General features: G+C 44.4%; 1 protein-coding gene across 3 annotated transcripts in view; it reads right to left on the bottom strand.

Annotated features, from left to right (window-relative positions):
• Nucleotides 1-20,501, bottom strand: part of FER1L6 (fer-1 like family member 6) — a 156,156-nt gene that overhangs the window by 65,307 nt on the left and 70,348 nt on the right. For all 3 annotated transcript variants that reach the window (XM_045049833.1, XM_045049834.1, XM_045049835.1), the window contains exons 16-20: nucleotides 16,666-16,756; nucleotides 13,832-13,951; nucleotides 11,991-12,143; nucleotides 4,429-4,606; nucleotides 697-821 (exon numbers count right to left, since the gene is read on the bottom strand). In XM_045049833.1, the coding sequence (XP_044905768.1) occupies nucleotides 697-821; nucleotides 4,429-4,606; nucleotides 11,991-12,143; nucleotides 13,832-13,951; nucleotides 16,666-16,756 (667 nt within the window). The remainder of the gene's footprint in view (nucleotides 1-696; nucleotides 822-4,428; nucleotides 4,607-11,990; nucleotides 12,144-13,831; nucleotides 13,952-16,665; nucleotides 16,757-20,501) is intronic.

Below are 20,501 nucleotides of genomic sequence, written 5' to 3'. Positions count from 1 at the left end.
TCAAAGAACAGAGTCAGTCCTTGGAGAATACGATCTAATGGGAAAAGCGTCCAATTGGATGCCCACTGATTAGGAACACTTTCACTTTTCAGCACTCAGTGTATAGGAAAGGGAGAGAGCCCAGAGCAAAGCAGTGTAGACCCACTTCCTTTAATTCTCACACCATCCATTAGGAAGTAGTGTTTTCCAGAGGGAGACACCACATTGCACAATTTGAAAGTGTCCCAAATCCCCCAGCTGGTGAGTAGAAAGAAAACAGTGCAAAGTCTAGGGATTCCTGACTACAAAACTGGAAAACGCTCCTCCCCACCAAGAACCCTCAATAAACGTTGGTTCATAAGCCTCATGCAGCCATGTCTGTGTGCTGTTTTCTCACGTGTTTGTTCCCCCACTGAACTTGGCCTTGTGCCCAGCACTTGGGCAGGTGGGCTAGATGTGCCCTTCTCCTCCTCATCCCTCTTCCCCAGCCCCCTTCCTTCACTACGGGTGCATGCTATCTCGGCTGCAGGACAATGGGTCACACTGGAACAAGAGACCTTCCGCACGGCAATCCTTCCTTGCACGTGTGCTTTGGCGTCTGAAATCAACATACCCAGAGACACAGGTATTTGCAACATGCCCCTGCTGTTTTCTTTGCTGGGCTCTGCTGCCGATCAGCTGTGGGCCATGAGAAGGCAGGCGGGCTTCCCTGGTTACCTTTGTGGTCTGGCAGTGGGAAAGGAATGTGACCTTGGCAAAGGGGTCCGAGAGTCCACTGCTGTCCGCTGCGATGAGGCCCCGGGCTTGATACATGTGCGCTCTCAGCTGAAAGACATGCCGGGCTGTGGACAAATGGAAACAGGCAGGCATCAGTGGGCGCTCCCCAACAGCGAGTACGAACAGGTGTCTGTGCGCCGTGTGCGTCTGTGAGTGTGTCCAGAGGCCAAGACTGGGAGCACCACCCGCCTCTAGACTGAAACAGAAGCAGTGAAGAAAGGGGGAGAGGGGGTATCTATGGGGATCTTTGGAGCCAGGCATTCTCCTTGGCCCCCTCACCACATCATGGGTTTTGATCTTCATAAGAGCCCTGTGATTACATAGATAATCATCATAATCATCCCCGTACATGTATAAGGGAAATGGCTCACAAAATACGCGACACACGTTTCCCAGGTTTGCAGAGCTATCAAATGCCAGAGCCTGGATTTCATTTCTGTCAGATGCCAAATTCACCTTCTCTTTCTAAAAGACCACATTTTTTTCTTATGTTTATTATTTATTTTTGAGAGAGAGACAGAGTGCAAGCAGGGAAGGGGCGGAAAGACACACACACACACACACACACACACACACAGAATCCAAAGCAGGTTCCAGGCTCTGAGCTGTCGGCACAGAGCCCAACGCAGGGTTCGAACTCACGGATGGTGAGTTCATGACTTGAGCCAAAGTTGGACGCTTAACCAACTGAGCCACCCAGGCGCCCCTCTAAAAGACCACGTTTTGTGTTTTAGTAATTCTCCTGCTTCCACTGGCCCGCATGTGCACGTGTGTGTAAGAAAGGGGCTGCTCCACTAATAGCTTGTGCTTCCATAAACTCTTGAGTCAACCACTCATCCATTCTTCCATTCAGCCAGCCAATGTCATCTTGAGCGCCTACTGTGTACCAGGTACGGTCTGGTCTAAGGATTGTGAAGTGGCTAAGACAGCCCTTGCCCTCTGCCCTCGGGGAGCTCCAGGAAGAGGGCAGAATATAAGACCAGCATCTACATCCCAGTGACAGGAGGCCAGGAACTAGCGTTTTGTGAGAGATACAGGCAGAGGGCACGGAGGTTAATTAAAGGCAGGAGTGAGCGCATCTGATGACAGGATGGGTGCAGAGAGGGGGCTGCAGGTGAGGGCAGATGAGGGTTCAGTGGGGGCGTCCCAAGTAAGAGTTGACTTGTCATATTCCTGGGTTCATGGGGCTTTGTAAAGCCCCTCTTGTTTTTTATATTCACTTGCTCCTTTTTACCCCCTTACCCACTCCTGTTCCCTGTCTCCCCCAAAGGCAATACTATACTGTGTTCAGGATATCAGTGTTTTGCATTGATGTGGGGACTGGGATGCAGGAACTCTTCCATACCAGTTTGACTAGCATTACTTTGTTAAATTAAGGGTGCAGATGCCCCCTCTTCTTCCCTCCCATGCCACTCCTAGGCTCATGTCACACAGGTCTGTACATGGACTCACACGAAGTTACTAACCCTCTCTGTGCCTTTGTTTCCCACCTATAAAATGGGGGTAATATTAGTTCTTCAGAGGGTTAATGTAGGACATCAAAGGACTAGGTGCCTGACACATGGGAAGAACTTTAAAACTGTATAAAGATGCTGGTGTGGCTGTTACTATTGTTCATTGTAATGTGACCTGTGATGGTGGCAGCTGGGGCCACCTGAGTGTCCCTCAGAGCCCCCAGCTGCAGCCACGTAGGCGGTATGCTGCACAACACTAGGGGGAACCATTTATTTGGTCAAGGTTTTTGTTTTTCGGAAACCTCTTATCAGCTCTGTCCCTTAGACTGATAAAGTCAGTTTCCTCTTCGCTCTCACAATTTGGTGATCCACGTTTTGTGTGGTAGTTCATTTTCTACTTGCGGTTGGTAGAGATGTGTCTGATTGCCCCCACTCGAGGGCCAGATGACCCCTCTCTCATCTCTACATCCCCCACTAATTTTCCCACCATGCCTGCCATATGTAGGTACAAGCTAATTATTGGCTGGATGGATATTTTCTGAAGCACCAAGTGAGTCAAGAAACAAAATTCTCCAGTGGGTTTGGAAGGCAGCCAAAGCCATCAATGTCAGTGCACAGTGGAGAAAGTTTATTAGGTCACTCCATGAAAATAACACACTGCAGAGGATCAGAAAGCTCTTGAAAAAGTCTTTCTTCTCCTTTGAATTGTTAGCAGCTGGGACAGCAATATGTCTGGGTACCTTCGATCTCCAGAGATAGAATCTATAGAAATAAGAAGGTAATTTGATATGTGTCTTTCACCCAAAGATAAAACCTCTTTTTTTTATTTTTTAAAGGTTTATTTATTTTTGAGAGAGAGAGAGAGAGAGAGAGAGAGAGAGAGAGAGAGAGAGGTGGGGAGGGGCAGAGAGGAAGACACAGAATCCAAAGCAGGCTCCAGGCTCTGAGCTGTCAGCACAGAGCCCAACATGGGGCTTGAACTCGTGAACTGCGAGATCATGATCTGAGCTGAAGTCAGATGCTTAACCAGCTAAGCCACCCAGATGCTCCAAGATGAGACCTCTTTAAAGACAGGATGGAAAACAATGGAAATAAAGCAGAGTTTGGAGAAGTTGACTTCGTCATTTACTAGCTGTGTGATCTTGGACAATTCCAAGCATTTCTGATACATCCTTTCTCCCTCTGTAAAATGAAGAAACTGCCCAGGGTTTATGTGACAAGTAAATTCAATATAATTCATAAAGTAGATGGAACAATGCTTGGTACATTGTATGGGCCGTGCATTTTCCAAATAGGGCTGAGCTTTCCTTATTCTTATACATTGACACCGGGCACAGAAATCATGAGCTGAACCTCTGGATAAATATCTCCAGAGGCTTCTAACTACGGAACCACTTGGATCCCATTGGCAGTTAAGGTCAACCGACATCAAACGAGTCTTGGGTAACAAAGAAAGCCTGGATTTGTGGACAATTCTCCGGTGCTTCCAACAATGGCTCAGTTCAAAACTTAACTTCAATTGAAGTTAAGGCAAAACTGTCATCTATTCTGTCTGAATTCAGCAGCAAAGATACTGTAAATTGAAGCAATTTGGAAAGAGAAAGCAAATTGCTACTGTAAGACATTAATACTTATAACAAAATCCAAAATGATATGAAAATGTAAACATAATGACATTCATAGAAACTATCTGCATAGAAAAAAGGATTATATAAAGCACGCTGAATTTCTCAAAGTGACCACATCAGGAACCAAGCTGAAGAAACACAAGGGACCCCAGTGATACCAGTTCCCATTGGGTCATTACTGGCAAATGCAAATGCCCGCTGTTTACAGGTCAAAACCCTAGTGCCATGTAAAAGGAATTGCACAGGTCATATCAGCCTAAGAACTTACTGATGTGTTTTAAAAGGCATCTTCTGCTTCAAATGCAAACTCAGTCCACATGATCTGCCTACCAAGAAACTCAAATTGCAATGCCCTCCATTAGCAGAAAACTATAACTTTTACTCCAGATGTATTTAACGATTTCACTTTATTCTTTTGAGATGGGACAATTGGAAGGTAAGGAAGAAAATTTAGAAACTATATTTTAAGAGGGAAATGAGTTGATCCTAAAATAATGTGCAAACAGCCCATGCATGCCGTCCTTCTCATTGTTTTCTCAGAAGCCCACTGGAGACACCTACTGACCTTCTTTGTCAGGTGGGCATCATACCTGGGTAGAGCAGGCTGGCCGGGGGTTGATGGGTGCCAGCCACTTTGGAGGACATCTCTGCTTCATAGCCTGCTGGCAAGTTGTCCAAAATGGCACCGGAATGTCTGGTAGAGCCCAGCCACAGGTACAGGTCGACCTTCGCTTGCACTGACCAACCAGCCGGCCGTTTTCCAGGAAGCTGGGGAAAGGTTACGAGGAAGACCGCTTTGTTAGGAGGAGGCTCACTCTTTGAGAAAAGAGGTCCTGTGGATCTGGGGACACACCCAGGGCAGGTATTCAGAGAGCAGTTCTCAGGACATAATCTTTTTTTTTTTTCTTTCAATGTTTATTTATTTGTGAAAAAAGAGAGGGCACAGCTGAGGAGGGCAGAGAGAAGGGGACAGAGGATCCCAAGCAGACTCTACAATGACAGTAGACAGTTGGATGCAGGGCTCGAATTCACAAATTGCGAGATCATGACCTGAGTTGAAGTCAGACGCTTAACCGACTGAGCCACCCAGGCGCCCCGTAATCTCGTATCAAAATGAGACTGATGACCCGAGTTGCCACCATGCACAGTCCCAGAGGAGGATCCAGGTCTAGTGGGCCTGAAGCTAAAACAGGCACTTCTGAGCCTTGGATCATTTAAATCTACCAGGAAGGTATGATTATTGCCCCTGTTTGTATATATGAGGAAACTCGGGCTCAGAGAGGTTAACGAAGTTCCCTTAGATCACTCAGCTTTCAAGTGACAGAACCAGGACCAAAACCCAGAGGAGATAATTCCATTCTAGATGCTGGACTCTACCCCCAAAGCTTGCCTCTTCCCACATGGAGTTGAAATATCCCTTCCCCCAAAAGAAAGAAAGAAAGAAAGAAAGAAAGAAAGAAAGATCCCTTCCCAGAACTTCCAAGCACCTCGAATCCCAACCACAGCATCTACGTCTTTGCTTCGTTCGGAGGGACTCATGTGCTTCTTCCATAGGCCAGGCCCCCATGTGCTTGAAGGGACCTACCCGCCCTACCATATCCTTCTTCCTGGCTAACCATCTCTAGTCCCTTCATCCCCTCCCTCATGCAGCGTGGTTTCAAATTCCTTTTCCACCCTGCCTGCGCCCCTTTGACTGTACTCGGATCTGGATTTATGTTTATGTTTGTTTGCATCTGTGTGTTCACGTGTGTATTCGTGTAGGCGGTTTGAGTCTGAGCACATACAGATGAATGTGTGTGGGTGAATGTGTTCTCAAGATGTGGAGGATACAAGTCAGTGTAGCGTGGCTTCTTTATTCCTCAGTCACCAGGATTAGGGGGTTCCTTCCCCACTGAAGGGGTTCCAAACCCCAGACTTGGCTGTGTTCAGAACTGCTGCCTAGATCTTCATTCTTAGAGTAGCTACCTCTCCAGATTTTGTTGACTCTTCCAAGTGTCACTTAGCGTTTCTTAGGATTTCCTATCGATATTGTCCACTTTCTTCAGCACCACTTTTTTTCCAGAAGGAATCACAAAATCCTACATGAGAGGCCACAGCGTGCTCTGACAATTTCCAAGGCACCCGTGGAGAGCATCTGAATCCAAAATTGAGCATGGCTGTTTACTTTTCTCTTCGCTCTGCCGGTCCCTTAAATGGATTTTCAGCAACTCAATTCAGCAACTACCTGAAGGGTCATTAGGCCTCACTAAAGCAGTGGGGTCAGGAAGGCATCAGAATGACCAAGACCCCGCCCCCCCCCACCTCCCTTCATTGGCTCACAAGGAAACCGACTTGCATTCCTTTATTCAAATGCAAGGTCAAGGGTAAGAGAGAAACGAAGGGAACAGAAAAGTAGGAGCAGGTGTTTCTATTTTTCTTTAGGAGTCAAACATTTTACTGGGCTTTAGTGGGTACTTCAGGAGCTGGACCAGTAGAGAAAGCATCCCAGGAAGAGGGAAGGCATGAACAAAGACACAGGGGTGGGAACTAACAGTGGTGATACAGGCTAATGTTTAGTGAGTGCTCACTCCGTGCCAGGAAGGCATTTGCTAAAAGTTTTTAGAAAAGAAAGAGTTGGGGCAAAGAATGACACAGACGAGGATGAGGAATCCTGCTCGTTATGTGGATGAGTTCAGATTTTATTCTTTAGGGAGTGGGATGCCATTATTTACTCAGCTTAAAAAAAAAAAAAAAGGTCATTCTGTTGTTGGTAAAGATAACCGCTCTGCAACTCATAATTTTAAAAATGATAAGAAATGATCCTCAACTCATCTCTTCTGTAATAACCATAACAATAATAATAGCTAAAATGCATTGAGCATTTGTTCAATAAAACAAATATTTATGAGAGCCTACAGTTATTCTGTTGTAATAAAAAGTAATCCCTTTGCCATTTGTAGATATCACTAGGATATCGATTCACAAAGGCAGGGATTTTTATCTGTCAGTTCGCAGTGACGTCCCCAAAAGACTGCTTGGCATTCATGAAGTACTCAATAAATATTTGTCAGCTCATTAATTTATTTTCCTAATAACAATCCTGCTTCACGCATGTTGAGCGCTTACACAGTCCTAGGTCTCTCTCATGTTTCTCCCTGTATGCACCGTGTCTTAGTACTTACATACTGTTAACAAGCCACAGGTTATCATTCATCTTCATGGTGAATGAAGAGTAAATATCTTTATTATGTGTACTTTGAAGACGTAGAAATGGAGGTTCAGAGAGGTTAAGATGAGTGTCTACCATCACAGAGCGAGGCAAGAATGACCCAAGACTCAACCCTGCTCTACCCGGCTCCAGAGCCCATACTCTGAGCCAGGGCTCCTCACACACTGATCTATCTGCGTGAACTGCCTGGGCATCTGGCTAAAATGTAAATTCTGTTGAAAAAAAAATTTTTTTTAAAAAAAACGGGGCGCCTGGGTGGCGCAGTCAGTTAAGCGTCCGACTTCAGCCAGGTCACAATCTCGCGGTCCGGGAGTTCGAGCCCCGCGTCAGGCTCTGGGCTGATGGCTCAGAGCCTGGAGCCTGTTTCCGATTCTGTGTCTCCCTCTCTCTCTGCCCCTCCCCCGTTCATGCTCTGTCTCTCTCTGTCCCAAAAAAAATAAATAAACGTTGAAAAAAAAATTTTTTTAATGTAAATTCTGATTCAGTAGGTCTTGTGATTCTGCACTTCTCCCTGATGGTGCTGATCCTGCTGGTCAATGACCACAGTGGTAATACTTGAACAAGACTTAACTTCCTATCTGCGTGGCCCCAAGCAGGTCTGATATCCTTTGCTTTACTCTTAAAGTAAAACAACAGCAAAAGCATCATTCATTCCTGCTGCTGTGAAAACAACACGGGTGTGTGAATTCGCGATTAGGACCAATAACTCAGCTAACATCTTGGGAAATGTTACGTAAGGACCACTAATGGACTCCTAGAGTTTGCAGTTCACCCGTCGTTTAAAAAATACACAAACTGAAATTGCTTGCAAGACGTTGCAGGATATCTCACGTGGGAATCCCAGCTGGAACCTCCATAACATGACTGAGCATGCTCCTAAGTGCTTTCAGAAAGAGTATCTCCTGTTCAACTGCATGTGCATGTTTAGCCTGGGGTGTCTTCCCCTGGCTCCCGCACTTCCCCAGTTGGCCTTTCTCTCTTGTGTGCTTAAAGCCTGACCAACCACTGCAGTGTCTTTCCTTTTGAGAATAGCATGGTAAGGTGGTGGGGTGGTGGGGCGGGGAGAGGAAACAATTCAAGAAAGCAAACATGCGTTGAAAAACTATGATCACCAATGTATACAAACTGCATGAGACACAATGCTACAGTCTTAGCCCCTCCCAAGCCCCACCCACCTCCTCCAGAGGTCCTGGTGAATGCCGGCTGGCTTTTAAAAACAGGGGAAGTCTTGGCAAGTCAGAAAATGGAGCAAGAGATGGGAATTCACACACATTGTGCTGAAGTTGGTCAACCAGTATCAGAAAGAGAGGGTTTGCTTGCTTTGTTGACGTTTGTGTGTGGCAGGACCCAGTCATCACTTGGTGCTGCATCCTAGGGAAAGGTGGATTGAAAGCGGGAGTCCTGAGAAGTGACTGGACTCAGGAGAGACAGGATAAAGGTGGAGGCAAGACCAAGGAGGGGCTCTCTGGAGTCCAGCTGGCAGGACTCACATGGAGCCATGATTCCAGGCAAAGAGAAAAGGAAAGTGGAACGTCACCCTCTTGTCGGACTCTGAGCACACCCAGCTCCTCCCACAGGGAGTTTGCTTTTGGACACGGATGTGCTTTTCCACCCGATGGCCACTACAGGTAAGGTGCGGATGAGACCGAAGTGGGAGAGCTCTGCTCTTTTGGATGGTGGATTGAGCTGAGCCTAGCAAATTTTGTTCCAGTGACTCCACCCTGTCCACTATAGCATTATGAATATATTTAAGTTAGAAAAAAAAAAAGATAGGGCGCCTGGGTGGTTCAGTTAAGCCTCTGACTTTCGCTCAGGTCATGATCTCGTCGTGGTGGGTTCGAGCCCTGTGTCGGGCTCCGTGCTGACAGTTCAGAGACTGGAGCCTGCTTCAGATTCTGTGTTTCCCTCTCTCTCTCTCTCTGCCCCTCTGCTGCTCGTGCTCTGTCTCTGTCTCTGTCTCTCTCTCTCTCTCTCAAAAATGAATAAACATTTTTTAAAAAAATTTTTTAAAGAGAAAGATCATGGAACCAGGAACTATGATTTACTATTAATTACTATTTACTATTTATTTGGCCATGTGACTTAAGATAACGCATTTTAGTTTCCTCTAGATTAACATTCTCTGAACTGGACCCCTAGTAAAAGTAGTTTCCCAACATTTGTAAATAACTATTCTAGATGAATAAGGTTGGCAAGCGTGGGCTGTAAAAGATAAGGATGTTTCCTGACGGCAGAACTTCTGGAAGCCTTCTACCAGCTAATGGGCACCGTGAGACCCCATGAGAGGGTGCACCTGCAACCCCCCAAATGGGTCTGAACATGGAAGTTCACGGAGCTGAGGGTTGTTCCACAGCATAAACTCTGAGGAAACTCTGGCCTAGAGATTTTGGATGTTTGCATTCTATGCTCTGTCTTCCTGCACTTTTAATTCTCAGCTAAGAAACCAGAGTGAGTGGCAGGAGGGTAAACACTTTGCCTCCCTGATGCTGCTCTTTCTTCAGATTTACCATTTGGGTGAAGAGAAAAGGGCATAAAGAGAGGTGGAGAAAGGGAATGAATAGCAACGGTGACAATCAAATCAGGAATGGAAACAGTTTTGCTGAATCATCTTATCAAGATGTTTCATCAGGTCAGTGCAAGTGAATTCAACGACATTTAAAAAGCTATCCCCCAAAGTAATCCCAACAGCAGAAAGAAAATAACAGACAAAGACGTCAGCCAGGGCCACAGGGTGAAGGTTCTCAACTCTCAGTTGTGTCCATCCTCTGGTTTTATTTGACAGTTGTTCTTTGTTCTAATTTTAAATAAATCCGGCATACATCAAAATATTTGGGAGGAAATAACTTTACACTGATTTTCTAGCATTTTCTGAAACAATTTGCCTTTTTTTAGGACAAATGTTTCTCGTGGCCCCAGAATCCCTTGGATGGAGAAAGTTGAAGAGAAGCCCTGACATTTGCGGTAAATAACTAGAGTGAACATTTTTTCTCGGTTACAGTTTCACAGGGATCGGTTTAAAAGTCATGTTATCCACATGACAGAAAGTAACATACATGACGAGCCACAAATACTTCACCAGATATGAAGGGGCATAAAATTCCAGAAACATCCTCTAGATGTTGGATGCCCATTTGTTTAAACACCAACACTGATTGAGCGATTACTCTGAATGATACACACTCTGTGTTCTTCATGGGCAATTATCCACTTAACCCTCAGCATCACCTCCATTTGACGGATGAGGAATAGGAGACACAGAGATGTTAAGTAACTTGCCCAAGGTCATGCAGCTTGTAAATATTAGCCCCAGAATTCTGTAGTGGGTTAAAAACTGTATTCCCCTAAACTTCAGACGTTGAAGTCCTCACACCCAGTAGCTTAGGATAAGACCTTATTTGGAAATAGGGTCATGGAAGATACAGTTAACACGAACCTAAACTGGAGTGTGATTCTTACAAAAAGGACATCGTATGAAGAGAGACACCCACAGGGAGAGCACAGTGTAGAGACTGGAGTTATGCTCCTACGAGCCAAGAACTGCCAGGAGTTAGAACAGTGTTTTCAGAGAGAGCATGGCTCCGCCAATACCTTTATCTAAGATTTCCAACCCTCAGAATTGTGAGATAATACGTTTCTGTTGTTTAAGCCGCTTAGTGGTACTTCGTTACAGCCGCCCTGATAAACTAGTACAAATTCCAACCCGGATTCACCTCATTTCAGAGCCTAAGCATTAAGCCATTATCCCCTGCTGCCTCTTCTGTCTGCAACATTTGATAATCACATCTAAGGGAGACTCTAACATTTGGATGGCACTTAGAGGCTACCCAGTCTAGCTGCCCATTGCCATATTTATATCAAAGGGACTAAGACCAAATATGGACCTCCATATAGGAAACCATTTCTCTGTAACAGCTATCATGTGGCCTGGTTATGTCCTCTGGAAACACACACACACGCGCGCGCACACACACTCAATTCATCATCCATGTGGTAGCCCTACAAACACTAAAAATCTCTATCAAGACATCAAATCTTCTCTTCTCAGTTAAACACTGTTATCTCTTCACCGTTCTTCGTACAGCATGGTTAATAAGCCTTCTCACCCTCCCCCTCAGGCAGTGGAAGATAATTATGTTGTAGCAAGAAATCAGAACTACAATTTCCAGGAAAATCTACTCTAAGTTGGGAAGAGTCAGTCAAACTATACATTCTTGTCAGTCACTGGTGTGTGTCAAGCCCCTGGACCACTCTTTCTCCATATTTTCTCAAGTCTATTTCTGGGATAGAAATTTATAGTATAGGTAGAATACCCAGGGTCTCCAAGAAAGGTTCCAATTTTGACTAAGAAACAGTAGGATCCATCCAGAGATTCTACCTATGATTGTCCACTTGTGAGGCCTCAGGGGAGGCATCAGGTGACCCGGTCTTCATGAAGGGTACAGGGAACCTAGATGAAATTTCACAATTGGAAGCCACCAGGAATCCTGAACTGCCAGTTCTGTGAAATACAAACCTTTTCTCTTGTCATTTTCCTTGAAATTTTTCTTTTTTTAAACATAGATGAACTCATGTGAAGAGATGCCATGGACAAATCACACAAGAGAAAAGGTAGAGAGAAAACTAATAGAAAAATGGTTGGTTTTCCTAGTGACCAAAGAAATAAAAATTAAAGCAACCTTGAGGTACATCTGCTACATTAAAAAAAAAAAAAACAACTTTATGTCTGTTGACATGGTAATTGGAAAACTGGGGAATATTCAGCCTCGAGACAGTCTACTAAATCACAATTTGAATCAAGAGGAGACAAGGTGTTTCAGCTGTCTGTCCTCAGACCTTTGAAAGTCTGGGGGAAAAGTCAGGGACATGGACACACATGAAGAATGCTGAGAGACTCAGGAAAAGCAGAGATTTCCTATCGTTGAGTCAAAAATAGTGCAGACTTACTTTGAGGAAATGAGTTTTGATCTTCCCACAGTGTTTGCCCATCTGCTCACCGACAGGGGAATAGAGCACGTCTTTGGAGGCGATGCGGGCATATGCCACCTTCTTGTTGTTGCTGAGCATCCAGATGAAGACATCAGGGATGGTGTGCTGTGGCTGTGGCAACAGAGGGGAATGGATTTGATGGGTTGGTGCTTAACAAGTACCCTTCCGGAACTCTCCTCCCGGAAATAGTCCCTGTCTGAAAAATACATTCTGTGACTTAAACCATCAAGGCACTTAAACATCTATGCAGTCAAGCAAGTTAAGTGCAGCTTCTTTGAGAAAGCCTTATGTCATGACTTCTAAGTACATACAAACCCCGTATGTCCAACTTGGCTATTGTGCTTTGAGGATACGCAAGTTGGACCCATGATTTGGCATCTTTGGTGACCTACTTTTCTCCAACTATGGAACAAACATCTTCCCCTTTGTTGTTGTTTTTTTGTAATCATGTAATGATTTAGCCTCAAACATTGGTCCCCCTAAGAGCCAGGTAGCCTTCCAGAATATTCAAAAAAAAAGCAAAAACAAAAATCCATGAATGTCTATTTGCTCTTTTTTTTTTAATGTTTATTTACTTTTGAGAGAGAGAGAGAGAGAGACAGTGAGAGTGGGGGGAGGACAGAGAGAGAGGAAGACAGAATCTGAAGCAGGCTCCAGGCTCTGAGCTGTCAGTACAGAGCCTGACGCGGGGCATGACCGTGAGACCATGATCTGAGCCAAAGTCGGAAGCTTCACTGACTGAGCTACCTAGGCACCCCTCTATTTGCTCTTAAGGAAGGAAAAACAATTCTACAAGGGACTTTAGACCTAAAATATGGTTGCCAAGTATTTTAGCTCTATTTTAGGTTGTTATTCAGGAGAAATTTGACTAACTTGCACATTAAATTCTACTTTAAAATCGAGCTAATCAAGATAGGAATTACAGAATTCCCTGCCAAGAGGCCCATTATGTTGTGTTTGAAATGCATATTTCTGAGCCAACATAGCTACCCAAACAAAAGGGAGGTACATTGTCACAAAGTACGCTTTTATTTTCCTGGGCTCGAAGTGGGTGCTCTGCCTCTCTAACCCCATAATCCTCTGGCATAATTTGTTCTCCAAGAGGCATCCCTTCTCTCCTTATACGGAAACAGAAACATCAGTGAGGAGGTTTCCCTAGCCAGAGGGTTGGTCAGTCACAGACCTGAAGTCCTGATGCTTGGTTTGAACCTTCTGGGTGCTTATTAAAATTCCTGAATCTGTTAAAATGACTTCCTGTCTCACTGTTTATTACGTCCCCAGGGAATGATGGATTTGCAACAAGATATACAACTTTTGAGATTGGCAGAAGCAGTAATGTTCTGTACCTCTCCTTGAAACCTTCCCATAAAAAGCCCAGCATCTGACAGAAGCAAATATGTGGACCTTTTTAGAACATTCTAGAAGTCACAAAAGATACTGTTTACAACTAACTTTAAAGGAGAAGCTGTTCTTTTACTGGATAGAGTTTAAGTCCACTTACAGTTGAAAACTAATCAAAGGTCCCATACTTATTTTGACTTTTCTTGATTCCATTAAGGAACAAGCTTTTTATTTCTGCTGAAGACTCAGGCTTCATTAAAAAATCAATAAAGCTGTACATGTTTGGCTTAATTTAAAAATCTCCATTCTCATGCCTAAACTAATAGTGACTGCTCAGCTCTGCAGGGCTTGGAAGAAAGCATTGCTCTCCACCTTTTATCCTTATCAAACATTCAAACTTCACTAGGAATATATTTGTTCTAATCTCCCAAAGGAAGTTTGCCTTTAGAGTTGATTACCTCATCAACAAGGAAGCGGATTTTTTCCACAAAGATTTCGGCTTCATGGATCATTTCATCAAGAGATAATTTTTTCTTCTGCTGCTGAATGATTGCCTTGGCTTCCTTGCCCATTGTTTCCTGAAACAAGACAGGAGTCCATGTGGGTTTTTCTAGATATCTGGACATAAGTACTGTCCTGTCGCTGGAGAATCCTGAAGGTGCTTGTTAAGTTCCACACCAAGCCATTCATGGGGCTGTTTCAGGGTCTGCCAGTGTGCACACTGCCCATTTAATAGAAATGTCATAGACATACGGAGGCAGTGAATATCATCTCACCTTTGTTTGATAGATGAGAAGCCAGGGCCTGGAAAAGTCAAAGGTTTGTCAAGGTCCCATGGCTCTGTTAGCCAGGACCCAAATCCAGTAACTAAAACGTATTGACTTCTCACCCTGTGCCAGGCAAAGCCCTACCTGCTGAATTAAACCTCATTGCTCCTCACAGCCGTCTGAGAGTTTGGAACATCCATTCAGCCGTGTTTTTGTACAGAGGAAATCCCAAACATTTATAGTGATTTCTGAGACCCTGCGTGAGTGGGCCTTGCCTATTCCTTGCCTCATCTTGTATCGCTTCATACACTGGGGCCCAGGCACACTGGTCCTCAAGAAGGCCCAGAACACATCAAGCTCAGTCCGACCTCAAGACCGGTGTGCGTGGGCTTTCCTCTTGTTCAGATGCTCCTCCTGGACTCTGCACGGCTCGTTCCTTCCCAAGCCTCAGCCTCAGTGTCACCACTGCGTCCCATCCCCCACATTTTCCTGATCCCCACGGCCTTACAAAATTTCCTTCACAACCATAACCTGTAATCATTTTGTTTAGTTGTTGCTTACCTTTCTATCTTCCGTCTACTCCCCTAAAATGTAAACTTCACTAGGGCAGGGACCTCCTCTGGTTTGTTCTTACCTTGTTCTTACTTATTCTCAGTGTCTGGCAGAGTTCCTGACACATAGCAGGTGTTAAATACATGTTTGCAGAATGACTAAGTCAATCAATCAATCAATTCCTCAGGGGCGAGTGCCAAGTACTTACAGCGCTGTGTTCCCAGCACCTAGCACAGGGCCTGGCACATAGGAAGCCTTAGGTACATGCTGGCCAGGAGGACTAAATACTTGCTTTGTATCAGGTACTGTCCTAGGAGCCAAGGCCTAGGACAGGGGAAGACACTGGCTTCCTTCCCTGAGACGTGACAGTTTGGTGAGCTAAAAGCAATATATGTGCAAAACATCAGGGGACCAGGGAAAGGCAGAGCTCGGTTTTACAGATGCCATGACATTTACACTGGGTCTTTAAAAAGGAATGGAATTCGTCAGGTGATAAGAAGAGAAAGGAAAGTCCAGACAGAGGAACCGATTACAGATAGAAGGTATGTAGGACTGACAAATGCCAGTGATTTTTGAAGCAATGGCGATCTAATCAGGTTTGTGTTTTAGGAAGACCATTCTGGTTGTGGTCTGGCTTGGAGGAAGCCACGGTCTGGGCCTAGTGGGTGCTAAGGAACTCAGTTTAGGCAGCAACGCTGAGGATGAAGAAGTGGAACAAGTTCCAGAGTCTTTAAGGGGAGGAAGCAACAGGGCCTGTGGTCAGATCGACTATGGAGGGTTAGGAGTAAAGATTTAAAGTTGAGTCTAGGCTTCTGGTTGGAGCAACAAATGCAGCTGGTCATGCTAACAGAGGACGTGGAACAAAGTCAGATTGGAAGCCGATGGGTTTAATAGGATGGGTTGAGTTGGAGGCGCTGTGAGACAAGCAGTGATGTGTCCACTGGGAGGGTGGAAATACGGGTCCAGAGATGAGGAGGGACTGCTGGGCCACTACAAGATATTGAATGCGTGGACTCGTGTGGGTCAAGGACTGTTGGATGTCGAGAAAACCCTGTATTTCTCAATACAGAGCTCTGTGGGCAATATGTAGTGGATGGATGTTGCAGAGACAGGGAAAGGCAGCCGGAGGGGCTAAAGAAGAAATGGGGTAGGAGGAAGATCTATACAGTGAAAATCTGGCCTCCCTTGGAGTACAGAGGCGGAGTACATAAACCCTTGTTTATTATCCTGGAAAGGAAGGTGAACCAGTTTAGACACTTGGGTCTTAGTGTCTAGACGATGATTAATTAACTGTGACCTTTAAAAAAAATCCTTTAATCTCGCTGAGCCCCACTTGCCTCTTCAAAATGCCCCTGACCAGTCAAACACCGAGTCGTTTTTCTTCGCAGAATTATCACGGCCTCCTACAAAATGTCCCTTGGTGCCACTGTTGGAGCTGAATTTTCGAGGTGAGATAAGCCAGGGTCTAACCTGGTCTGGCATTTCTCAACCATCACTCATTCGACAGGGACCGAGGATCCGTGAGGCATGCAGAGCTGTGCGGGTTCTCCAGGCCACAGAGAGGTATCAGCTCCTGCCCTGATGTCAAGAAAGCTTACACCTCTTCACAATTTTTAATGGAAGAAAACTGAGCAGGGGAACAACAGTTATTTTTTGGTCTCTCCATTTGTGAGGCAAAGAAGTCTATGCCTTTGACAAAATATAAATGTCGAGAAAATGGTCAAAGGGGAAATCCATCAGAATAGGATATAGGACTGGTGGGCTTCTAGATCATCTTATAAACATTCAATAAATGCTCATTCCTTTCCAACTTACCCATATATTCCCTTCTCGCTCATGCTTCTACATCACGCAGATGTAGAACCTTTAGAACATTATCCTCATCTGGTCTATGACCTATGCCTCATCCATGAGGTTTATTTTTAAAGCACATGTTTTAATTCTGTTCAAAGTATAAATAGATTTTCACATACCAGCTCCTGCCAACAGAGCGTAAGTCGTTTCTTATCTAAAGTGGTTTGGTTCAACATCTTGGGCTTCTTTTCTGCTTCAGAGATAAAGGCACTATAAGAGAAGAATAACAATTTGGAAACCTACTTAGTGAAAATCCATTTATGGACTTCCAGAGATTTGCACATACACTTCCTGCAATACAATGGGAAAGTTGATGAAGCCACGGAACCAAGATTTCTCATTTAGAATTAAGCAGTGGTGGGGGCACCTGGGTGGCTCAGTCAGTTAAGTGTGGGACTTTGGCTCAGGTCATGATCTCACTGTTGGTGAGTGTGAGCCCCGTATCAGGCCTGGCTCTCTGCTGTCAGTGCTTCAGATCTCTCCCTCTCTCTCTGCCCCTCCCCTACTCGCTCTCTTTCTAGCTCCAAATCAAATAAACATTAAAAAAAAAAAAAAAAAACACAAAGAATTAAGCAATGGTGCACTAACTTTTCTAAGAGACAAAGTGAGGATTGGAAATGATCCCCAGACCCCACATTAATTTTGGGGAATAGAGGTTTGTTTTCCTACTTCATTTCCTATACATATCTATTGTGATTGCTATCCAAGGTCATAACACCAAACGTAAAATAATGCAGTTTTCCATCATCTTACACATTTAACACACACCAAGAGTTTCCTGAAAAGTTGTATGTAAGAAATATTTTAGACTCCATACTGCAGTACGTCCTCCCATGTTAAAAACTCTACCAATGACGAGTAGTAACACTTGGAGGGATGATGTTAAAAATGTAGTCAATAAGAAAATGGTAGAGGTTATGCATGTAATTGAAGAAGAAATATAAGTGGCTTTAAAACATGGGGAAATAAGATACTGCCCTCATTAGTGAAAAGTTAAATGCAAATTAAAATCAATACCATTTTCACCTATTGGATAATAGTTAAGGTGGGGAAATAGTCACTCTCCTCCACCAATTGTTTAAGAGACGATTTGACAGCACTTGCCAAAAATTAAACGTCTATATAATTTGATCCAAAAATTAAGTTAGAATTCTGTCCTTCAAAAACAACTGAAAAATTTTGCAAGAATATGTTTACGCAGTAATGCTTAATGTAGCATCGTTTATAGTAGCAAAATAAGTAGAAGCAACTAATATATCAGAGACCAGTTAAGTAAGTGACACATATCACACAATTAACTACTGAGGACCATCACATACAACGGGAGAAAGATTCCAGTGCTAGTTTGTGGAGTGAAAAAGCAACCTGCTGAACAAAATGTGTGACATCTGTGGAAAAATATAGTGTTTTCATGAATGTGTGGGTCTGCAAATGCACAGGAAAAAAAATCCAGGAGGACAAATCAACTTTTCTCTGCAAAATGGGATTGGAGAGAGAATTGAGAACACTTTTTCTTCATACATTCCTACCTTTTTTTTTTTTCTTTTGGTAAGATGAGCATGTAATACTGTGAAGAAAAAAATCAACGACAAAGGAAACAAAAGGGGAAAACACCACACTCCCCGGTCCTACGTCACTGTCGGAAACCTCCCTAGCAATTCTCTTTGGACATACTAGTCAAGTGACATTTTCTCTTAATTTTTATTTATTTTTTAATTAAAAAAAAAAAAATTTTAATGTTTTTTTTTTGAGAGAGAGAGAGCGAGAGAGTGCAAGCAGGGGAGGGGCAGAGAGAGAGGCAGACACAGAATCCGAAGCAGGCTCCTGGCTCTGAGATGTTAGCACAGAACGTGACAGGGGGCCCGAGCCCACGAACCACATCATGACGTGAGCCGAAGTCGGATGCTTAACTGACTGAGCCACCCAGGCGCCCCATTTTCTCTTAATTTTTAAAAAGAATATAAAGAATTATATTTTGAAGGAGGCATCTTGTTGCCACACGTCTACCTTCTGAGACACCCAAGAAACTCCATTCCACTCCCGAACGGACCAGCTTAATGAGACATGGTGGACACTTCTGATTTCTGATCTCTCTCTCCCTTTCTCACAGGGGGAAAAATCATTGATTCCCTCAATCAAATTGGAGTAAATGACCACGGCACCTGTTTGTGTTCATTCTTCATCTTTCATACCCAGCCTGCTGTGACCTGTGGACGGCCTCCTCACCTTCTTGTGGCAAGTGACCTGTCCCTTCCTGGGGAGAAGCCCCAGAAGTCCAGCTGCCTCACCATGAAGGGGTCGCAGCGGGGAGGAAACAGGAAGCCCACCTTGACCTCAGGTCCAAGCCGCTTTCTCAAATCCAAGTTTACCAAATACAAAACTAACATTTTGATCTCTGTCTGACCCTCATAAATATGTTTTCAGCTGCTTGTAAACTTGTAGGGAAAGGGGAATGATCATCACCCCAAGTAGCCCCCTAATATAGAAAATTATTGAGCTATAATTTGCCCACACACAGTTTCTAGAAATATGAGATCATGAAGCTTTTTAAAGATGCTCACAGAGAATTGCAGGTCACACTTAGCTCACAGCAGGAGCAACACTGATAGATATTGCTTCTATAATGAGAAATGAGAAAGAAATAAAGACAGAAAGAAATCTATATATTTATTTGTTTGCTTTCCTTTTATAAAGCAAAAATGGGGGGCGCCTGGGTGGCACAGTTGGTTAAGCGTCCGACTTCAGCCAGGTCACGATCTCGTGGTCCGCGAGTTCGAGCCCCGCGTCAGGCTCTGGGGTGATGGCTCAGAGCCTGGAGCCTGTTTCCGATTCTGTGTCCCCCTCTCTCTCTGTCCCTCCCCCGTTCATGCTCTGTCTCTCTCTGTCCCAAAAATAAATAAACGTTGAAAAAAAAAATTTTTTTTAATAAAATAAAGCAAAAATGATGGGTAACTGAGAGATTAGCAAAGACAGAACTTATAAAGCAAAACACCAGAATTTAGCTATTTAGCTACCCCCTATCTATTAGATTTTGCCTTCCATCAAATGAATCTCCACCCCTTCACATTGCTTCCATTACGACTAAATCTTTTTTTCTTTTCTTTTCTTTCTTTCATTTTTTTATTTAGAGACAGCATGAGCAAGGGAGGAGGGGGAGAGGGAGAGAGAGAGAGAGAGAGAGAGAGAGAGAGAGAGAATCTTAAGCAGGCTCCATGCCCAGTGTGGGGCCCAACACAGGCCTCAATCTCCCCACACTGAGATCATGACCTGAGCCAAAATCAAGCGATGCTTAACTGACTGAGCCACCCAGGCGCCCGTCATTATGATAAATTCTCATTTTTGCCCAACTCTTCACCTAATTCATTTCAAGAGTTAATCCAGGTTGTTTCCTTCTGTAGTAGACAAGCCCCTACAATGGCCCCCCCAGTGACCTTCTCCTGCTTTTCTTGCCGTTGTGTAATTCCCTCCCTTTGAACGTGCACTGGACCTAGTGACTTGCTCATAGTAGAGTATGTCAAGAGTGATGGGGGTCACTTCCAAGATTAGGTTATAAAAGACCATGACTTCCATCTTGCTGGCATGCTCTGACTCTTCTGGCTTGTTCATTCTGATGAAGTCAGCCGCCACGTCATGAGGAGCCTGGAGTAGCCCACGTGGTGAGGAACTGAGGCTGACTGCCAACAAGCAGTCAGGGAACTGAAGTCCTCAATCCACCAGCCCGTGAAGAACCGAATTCGCAAAAAACCATGTGAGTGGGCGTGGCGGTGAAGCCCGCCCACCGGGCCTTCAGTAACTGCAGCCCCAGCCCGTGCCTTGATTGGCGTCTCTGAGAGGCTCTAAACTGTGGCTAAGCCACAGCTGGACTCCTGACCCACAGAAACAGAGATCATACATACTGTTTAGTCACTAAATTTGGGAGTTGTTACTCCATAATAGGTAACTAATACACTCTATT

This window comes from Felis catus, chromosome F2 (assembly GCF_018350175.1).
Source record: "Felis catus isolate Fca126 chromosome F2, F.catus_Fca126_mat1.0, whole genome shotgun sequence".
Classification (NCBI taxonomy): domain Eukaryota; kingdom Metazoa; phylum Chordata; class Mammalia; order Carnivora; family Felidae; genus Felis; species Felis catus.
Note: the sequence above shows the minus strand (reverse complement) of the source record. Positions and strands in the feature narration are given on the sequence as shown.